At 33.8% G+C, this 8,769-nt stretch overlaps 1 protein-coding gene across 6 annotated transcripts; it reads right to left on the bottom strand.

The window, feature by feature from the left end:
* Positions 1-2,686: 2,686 nt before the first annotated feature.
* On the bottom strand, positions 2,687-8,368 carry LOC113688321 (ribonuclease 3-like protein 3). Of its 6 annotated transcripts, none has more exons than XM_027206121.2 (5): positions 8,209-8,368; positions 5,810-6,219; positions 4,679-4,825; positions 3,479-3,757; positions 2,687-3,120 (listed from the first exon to the last, which is right to left on the bottom strand). In XM_027206121.2, the coding sequence occupies exons 1-4, from the start codon at positions 8,288-8,290 to the stop codon at positions 3,482-3,484; spliced, it is 915 nt and encodes a 304-aa protein (XP_027061922.1). In that variant the 5' UTR covers positions 8,291-8,368; the 3' UTR covers positions 2,687-3,120; positions 3,479-3,481. The 6 variants fall into 6 exon arrangements, with proteins under 6 accessions (XP_027061922.1, XP_027061924.1, XP_027061923.1 ...); XM_027206123.2 differs by lacking the exon at positions 2,687-3,120 and having other exon boundaries at positions 3,167-3,757; positions 5,810-5,881; positions 5,996-6,219; XM_027206122.2 differs by lacking the exon at positions 2,687-3,120 and adding an exon at positions 7,136-7,331 and having other exon boundaries at positions 3,167-3,757; positions 8,209-8,363.
* Between the last annotated feature and the right edge of the window lie 401 nt (positions 8,369-8,769).

Raw genomic sequence — 8,769 nt, 5'->3', positions numbered from 1 at the left:
CAGTCAAAGCACTTAATATGTAATGCTGACCATACCATTATGTAAAAGTCTTTCATTAACAGGTTTCCGTCGTCCAAATCTACCTATATTAATTCTTGAATTATGCCATTAGCCAAGTAATGAGAATTCTATAATATACAGTACGCAATAAAATAAGAAAGTGACGTATTAGAAGCAGTAAATTACAGCATGAATCTGCCCTGGAATGTCTTTTTCTTTGACTTGAAGATTTAGCACGGCATTGGGACTGGTTTTCTTTTGGAAAGTACGGAAGATTTCAGAGAATTCATCCAGCAAAGCACACCATGACTTTTGTGTACTTTGGACCTGTCCAAGACCAATAGGTCCCACCAATGGTAAAATAAAAATTCTCAGCTACAGTTGATGTACTTAACAAACTTGCCGACCAAGAAGAATCAAATCTTGGGGCATTTCTGTTCTTCTCTGTGGGCTAGTTTATTAACTTTTTATTTTCTTCCAATTCTGTTTGGATTCATTAGTTTTTCAAAAATTAATTTTTTAAATACTATTAAAATTTTTAAAAAATATTCTAAAGGTACTCTAAAAAGTAATCTAAATTTTTTTAAATTAAAAAAATATCTCAAAATATATTCTAAAAACTCTTCTACTCTTAAATATCCCAAAATATTTTCTAAAAATATTCTAAAATATACTATAAAAACTCTATTACAGTAAAGTTTTTCAAAAACATCCCAAAATAGAGCTAATCCAAACGCACATAAGCTCAAAAAAGAAAAACTTCAAGCCGGTTTGAATTGCTATTTCCAGGAGTTTTTATTGAAAAATATACTATAATGATTTTAATGTATGTAAGGTAAAATAGTGATTAAGAAATATGTTTATAAAAAATGTAAAAAATTTTCTGTTGAAAGCAGCAACCCTATCGGGGCCTATTTTCTTGTTGGAATTTTCACATTTCCATGACAAGACACGAGTAGTTAATATCTTTAAATTTGGATTGGATATGCCAGTTCAACTAGTGAACCGAAAGCAAAGAGATTTTTTGATCCGAGTTAATAGAAATCTAGGGAGTTATCGACCCAATCAAATTTGGTGAAAAATTAAATTTGCTAAGAAAAAATTGGAAATTTTTTTTAAATTTTTTGCATACTTTTTTTTTGTCTTTTTTTTTTTGGATTATTCCATGTTATTTTATTATTTTAAACTTTATGCTCTTATGAAATTATCCAGTTAGCGGTCGAACCACCCTTAAATTGGTCAAGTCGTTGTGTTTAAAATATTAATTCTAGTCACTTTTTTTATCTTCCAAATCCCGATCACTTATACTGAGCTGTAAATATGGAACCTGAATTAATGCTTCATGTTTTGGCTGGCCTTGACAAATCTTTCATTACTCTGTTGGATTGTATCAAGCACTTATTTGTCTTTCTGAAAGAACAAAGGATGACTTAGTCGGGGATGGTTGAATTGGACAATAAAATGGAGGGACTTAATCAAAGCCTAAATGAAAAGAGACCAAAATGGTGCAGGCAACTTTATCTTATCCTTCTTTGACAATATGAAAGAAGGTCTTGAAAGCAAGAAAGTATCCTTCAAAAAAAAAAAAGTAAGAAAGTAAAAACACGATTAAGAATGTAGTAAATTTCCACCTAAGCTGATTAATTTTATTATACATGTTTAATCAATGTCAAAAATTGTCTCTGACTAACTAACAAATGAAACCCTACTGCATCAGACAGATTTCTATGAGCTGTTTCATTTCCCTCCAGCACTCTCATAAGTTATGGATCACGACATGTCTCATCTAATACTCCCTGCTTGGCTTTAGACTTTGACCCAGTCTGAGCCAACGTTACCTTAACAACTCGTGTGTTATGTCAGTGTTTGGATTGAGATGATTTGAGATTAAATAATTTACTTCACAAATTTCAATCGCCTTTTTTTATCTCACATACATCACATCACAAAAAATGTTATAGTAATTATCTCAAATAAATCATCCAAATAAACTCCTATCCAAACAAATAGATTCAATTAAATCGTACGTGTTAGCCAATCAAGTTAACAACTAGATATCCGAAATCAAGGAATAACTATCATGAACCATTTATGAATGTGAATATTGTGTTATTGGCTATGTACTTGAATTGTTTTGATGACCACACTTTTATTAAATCATATACATGCATCAATGAATAATGTTTGAAATATATTATGTACGCTATCATGCTCAACCCAATCAAGAAGCACACGTGCTACTTATTGGATGAGTGACTCTCATTTCACTACTATTCTTATTGTCCAGTTGATGATAGATTCATTAAGAAAGACTTTGATAGCTTGCAAGGGTGTTAGGTAGAGATGGAGACAATCTTTTGATTAGTGAATAACTTAATATTTTAGTAAAATACACTCTGTTATAAGACTTGAATATTGTAGCGTATTTTAGAAGGTTCAATCTTGGTTATAATTTAAAGATGTAAACTATTATTATGGTAATGAATGTGATGGCTGCTATCGAATTTTGTTGCCTTGTGCCTTTGGTTTTACCTAGAGCATGACAGTGCTGCGTTTCTGATACAGGGCGTGACATTAATTTATATTCCATCCATTCTAATCTGAAGTCGTATGTTGGTAAGTTCTACGTTTGCAAGGCTCTTCGTTTACCAAGTCAGTTTAGTTATATAAAAACACATACATAAAGTCACATCAAAACCAAAGGCATCTTTACCAAAACAAGTATGAAAGACAGTCGCCTATCACCCCTAATTCTGCAGCTACATAAATTCTGATGTTGATTACTACAACCAGTCCTACCATGGAAATGGGGTAGGGACGGTCATTCTGATGACCGTCCCTGAGCAGTTAACGGCCAAAATTTGGCAAAAAAATTTTGTACAGTCCAAATTTCATCTTGTATCTGAATTTTAATAACATGTGTGAGATTCACAAAATTTTATTTTAAAGTTACACGTTATTTAAAGTAAATTACACCATGTGCAAGCAAAGCTAGGAGTGTTGTGCAAAATGCACATATCTGCCAGGAGCGGGGTGCAGCCGTTCTTGCCCGTGGTCCGTCCTACCATTCATATTTCTCAATCAACTTCCCCATGCATAGCTGTTCGGCCATCAAACAATCTAGCAAAGGAAAAATTTTGGTTGCAACAATTAATATGGAGATAACTTTGGATTAATCTTTCCTACACCGACAGTGTATACACTGTCAGCATTGGATGAATGACAACTATGCAAAATTTGAATTTGAAATTCAACTTTTATACACATATCATGAATCCAATGATAATAGTGTATACACTGTCAGTGTATATAAAATTTACTCGATAACTTTTAGTACAAACTGACTAAAAGGAGAATGAGAAGTTTTACAACCAGATTTTGTGAGCATCTACCTAGCTGCTACCACCCCTGTTAATCCCTTTTGTGCCGAAGATGATTGAGAAGTTTTTATGCACAGATTTTTTGAGAATCTACCTACCTGCTACACCGTGTTAATATCTTCTACCCTCAAGATTCTAAGGACCTCATTATATGCAGCATTTGCTGCTCTGTTCAATGCAATTTCCTTCTTTGCATGGCAATGACCTCTTCCTCTGAGATGGTTGTTAACAAAAACCTCAAAGGCTCCTTCTTTAGACCAAAGATCCACAAGTCGAACAGTAAGTTTATACTTCTGGCACAGCTCATACAGTTTCTTCACAGGGTTAATCTGGAGCATCTCTGGTGTGATTATTGGGTCCAGTAAAATGCTGGTTACCTGAACGAAAGAATCAGAAGCAACGGATAAAACATGCAAGAAACAGCCCAAATGTAGAATTTCAAGTGTGTGCTGCAGTTGTAGAAATGCTAAAATCTAATTATTTATTTAGAGTTTGATCCATTTTTCATGCATGATGAGAATGTAATGAATGAAACTGCATAAGATTATGTTTACACAAAGCATTACACAGAAGTTATGCAGAAACTAAGTAATTTTAGATCCAAGAGGTTGCAAAGGATTGAGACATTGTACATCGTATTCTTGTGCTCATGGCTAGATGTGAGTGTGCAAATTCTTTGTTTATGCGTATTTGTTTTTCTATTTTTCAAATAGTTGATAAACAACTAAAGCAGGCAATTAATTTTTTGGAAGCCTTCCACACAATCAATGAAAAGTAGGGGATGGAAACTACAAAACCTGGACTATCCATTCTATCACCATGACTAATTTCTTAATATGACAGATTAGATGTACAGAAACCTAATTTAAAAAATTGTCAATCATTTATGCAAATAAGAAGCATTAGTGCTATATTTAGCTAAACAAGAAAAATAGTCCCCTTACACTGAGGCGTAAAACTTCTTCTTCTTGAACTTTAATTCTCTCAGCAATCTCCTCTCTCATCCTCTCTTTCTTTCAGTCAATTGAGAGTATAGCAGCCACCACTATATATGGTTAATGAACTATGCCAATTTTATCAACATAAAAGTTGAAAACAAATAGGAATCAGATTTAAAATGACAAAAAAATATCCCCATGGGAGTCTATATACATCAGAAGCATTTGTCAAGTTTATGTACACACTTAGAGCAAGTATGAGAGACAGCAAATTTGATACTGGTAATTTGATTAAAATTAGATGCCAACAGTCCTCATACAAAAAGTTACAAATTTGAGTGATAAAGTGGATGTGCAAACCTCCCATGTAGTGTCTATACAAGTATTGCTGTCAATGAACACAGCTCCTATTGTCGATTCAACAACATCAGCTAGCACTTTTGGAGCATCAATCAACCCATGGGAATGCAAAGGATATTTCGGAAGCACCTCCATAAATCTTTGAATCTGTCAACCCAATTCAATTACTTAGCCAAGAAGGAAAAAGGAAAAGACAAAACAAAAACAGCTAGCTCCATTAACATGGACCTAAAAATTGGTTCCATATGCTCTGATGGAATGACAACGCTCACTCAGCTGTTGTTTTAATGCTCACTCAGCTGTGACCAATACAAGACAACCATTTGATGGTTGGGCGAGATTTGAAGAGTTTTTTCTGTAAGCAGTAGATAGCCACATGAAAATTCTTCTTGAAACAATGTCACATAATGATCTCAGTTCGAAAATGACACCTACATTAAACCAATCAAAATAGGGACAACAAAATGCTTACTAGCCTCTTCCACTTAAATGCTTGTGTCTGACCACTTCAATACAACAGCAATAAGCACTGTTTTAGTGTCTAAATTGTATGCATATATAAGCAAGTTTGTCTGTGTGATACCAAATTTACTTTTTCTCCAAGTTATATCTCCAATCTCCACTATTTTAAACACATCCTCAGATTTTATCTATATTTTGTTTATGAAAGTTCCTCCATTAACTCTAACCACGAGAACAAGAGATCTGACATGAATAGAATTTCATGCACCAACCACAGTTCTTGGAGAATCCAACTTTCATTAGTTAGCAGCCTAAACCAACTTCTCTACCCTAACAGTGGCAAAAGTCCAACATCCTTCCAATTTGTTTCGGCCACAAGAAACAATCTATTTTACTCTAAATCAACATCAAAAACTACACTACTCAAAGTAAATAGTAATCTTATTTAAAAACAAGTACAAAAGCTATCTCGAACAGAGAAATTATTACACTAGCTTCTATGCATTTAGATGTCTTAGAAGATTCACAGATTATTGGTACAGGAAGCATACACAATAAATGGACGGGAAACCTGAAGACTCATCAATCTCTATGTTGTCAATAATTGCTAGAAGAAGTACAGCAGAATTAGAGTAACTGCGAAAACTAGGATATTCAACCATCACTTACTCGTCTCTCAAGAGCCGGCTTCCCATGACGTAAATATTTATGTAAATTATGCTTGACAGCCACACGTGCAAGCTTCTCTGTGTCAACATTTGCAGCACGAAGTGGGGTCAAACATCCAGGTGGAAGATCAGGATAAAGAGAAAATTGCTGTTTTGCTATTAATAGATTAAGCACTGAATCACCCACGTACTCAAGCCGCTCATACGATGCACAACCCTTGTTATATGATGGATGTGTAAAGGCCTGATTAAGTAAGGTCTTATTGATAAATTTGTATCCTATGATCTTCTCAACATCATCAAGATCTGTCAAACACTTCATTCTTACTCCATCTTCATTCGCTTGAAATGAGTCTTTGACTGACTTCTGGCCAGTTTTAGCTCCTGTCAGGAAATCACTTAAGGCAAACCCTGGCGGAAAGGACAGATAAGTGCATAAGAAAGTTAGTGGCAAAGACAGTGAATGTAAAAAAAATCAATGACTTCAGATTGACTGGGATAAAGTACATTGAAAAGTCTGGAGCTTTAAAACTTCAGGAAAAAAAAGAATCGCACATTCTACACTGAGTGAACATTATTTGCAGGTTGCTAAATGCTAATTCCAATTGCAACAGTAGCCATGAAATTTATGTCTTGATATTTCTTCTCCTTTTTGAGGACTAACTTTGAACCTTTTATTGATAATAGAATGAAGTACAGACTAGAATGGAGAAGTATCATATTGAAAAGAATAACTAGAAAACACCACAAGCCTGTTATGCAAGCAAAGAATAGGCACCAAAACAAATATACATATTCTCCAACAATGAAATACTTAACGATTTCTTCAGAAAAGTCCACTCATAAAGCAGTTGTATTGAGTTTTTAGGATTATTTTACACATTGAAACTACAGGTGTGCCATTCTTGATCATTCTGGATAAGACCAAACTCCATCGGATTAATGACAGAGTCAAAGTCCATCACTTTTGAGGTAACGTGATATCATTAAAGACAACACTCCTACAGCAATTTTATTGAGTTTTCAGGATATTTCCCCACCACTGATACTACAGGTTTGACATTATCAATCATTCTGGATAAGACCAAACCCTGTCAGATTCATGACAGAGTTAAACTCCATCTCTCTTGGGGATAACAAAATACCAGCAAAGGTGACAGCAAAGGATAGTTACCTTATCAAACCCACAAAATCCTTCCTTTCATCAGGCATGAAAACATGTCCAATAGATTTTGCAGAGATAAAAATGAGGTATATCCAATTCAAGGTTACCTATATCGCATTTCCTTCCTGGACTCAGAACAAGATGGGAAATGTAGAATGCTACCTAACAAGAAACATTGATGTTCAGGGGTAGTCTTCATATGATCATCTAGAAGAAATAGAAGATCACCCAGAAGGCAGCATAATTTGTCACAAAAGAGAGTTCTTTAAACCAAAACGCAGAGATACTCTTCAAATATGAGGAGCAAATAGACAGAGCTTTCTCAGAACAACAGTCCATGTGCAACCTTTCACTTGAACTGTAAAAGAAGAAAATGATTTTTAGATACACAAATTAGTTTAAGCATGGAACACCAACACTGGTGTTCCACATTTCAGTTAGTGCAACAATTCTGGTAGCATAGGTCCAAATGATAGGTGAACATGACGATGACCGTAGAAGTCAATCTAATGGCAAATTTTCTGGGGACAACTGATACATCTTACCAATTAACCTTCCTAAATTTTCTCTAAAAATGCCTTTCACACATGATTAAAATTTATCGCGGACAAACATCTTGGATGAAGTCCAGTAAAAGAATTCCTGAGTGAACAATGCCAAGTACATAAATAAAACTAATTTCACAATAAAAACTCCAACTCCACAACCAATTACGAAAAAATAAAAGCAAATAAACAAAGAAACAAAGAAACAGAAAACGCGCAGAAAAAAAATCTGCAATCTTGATTGCTGCAAAAGTTTTATACATGTTTCCTTTTAGATAAACTAATATACAGGCTAAATGTGACTACAAAGATAACCTTTCGTTTCATTAACAACTATTAAAACATTAAAAAGAACAGAAATAAATCAATATTCCAAAAGAAATATCTTTTGCAATTAACAAGCCACTACAAGAAACAGATGAATATAGATCAATATTACAAAAAGTTCCAATTTTTCTGCGTTGCTTTCAGATTAATTTTCCAGAAACACAAAATCAGATTTAAAAGAAGTAGACCCACGATTTCCCATCTATAGTTCAACCAGAATCATCATCTAACTCATGAGCATAAGCAAAATCATAACAGATGAATATATATATATATATATATATATATATATATATATATATATATATATATAAGAACTAGCACAAAATAGAAGAGAAAAGAGAGATGGCAAAAAGGGCTAACCATATTTTCGAAGGCGTTGAGAGGAAAATAAGAGCTTGGATTGAGACAACAGTGACTGTAACCATGAGGATGCTGCCACCATTTGGATTTGGGCTTGCAGGAAACAGTTCAAAAAACCACGATTTCATTTGTTCATCTATGGATTGTTACTGAGTGCAGATCCTCTGTCCAATATTTTGTGTCCAATTTTCTACCCAATGTGAAATTACGTAGTTTCACTTATTATATCTGCTGATGTGGCAATTAAAAATAGGTGCTGTTTGGCTGCCTTATACTTCTTTTTATTTTTCTTTTTTGGATTTCCTTTGTTTACACAACTTTGTTACAATTCCCATCTTTTTTAAATATTCTTTTGTATTTGAAATCCTTAATACTTTGTTTTAAAAAAGATGGGAATTGTAACAAAGTTGTGTAAACAAAGAAAATCCAAAAAGAAGAAAGAAAAAGAAGTATAAGGCAGCCAAACAGCCACCTATTTTTAGTTGCCACATCAACAGATATAATAAGTGAAACTACGTTTAGTTGCCACATCAACAGATATAATAAGTGAAACTACGTAGT

Source organism: Coffea arabica, chromosome 5e (assembly GCF_036785885.1).
Source record: "Coffea arabica cultivar ET-39 chromosome 5e, Coffea Arabica ET-39 HiFi, whole genome shotgun sequence".
NCBI classification, from domain to species: domain Eukaryota; kingdom Viridiplantae; phylum Streptophyta; class Magnoliopsida; order Gentianales; family Rubiaceae; genus Coffea; species Coffea arabica.
The sequence above is the reverse complement of the archived record's forward strand: the minus strand, read 5'-3'. Positions and strand labels throughout refer to the sequence as shown.

What these genes read in the sequence shown, in the direction of transcription:
- LOC113688321 (XM_027206121.2), bottom strand. Translation starts at nt 8,290, where the DNA reads ATGGTGGCAGCATCCTCATGGTTACAGTCACTGTTGTCTCAATCCAAG. An exon ending in AGCCGGCTCTTGAGAGACGA is followed by an intron (nt 4,826 to 5,809) that starts GTAAGTGATGGT and finishes TTGGGTTGACAG; the next exon opens with ATTCAAAGATTTATGGAGGT. An exon ending in GTATAGACACTACATGGGAG is followed by an intron (nt 3,758 to 4,678) that starts GTTTGCACATCC and finishes TCTTTCGTTCAG; the next exon opens with GTAACCAGCATTTTACTGGA.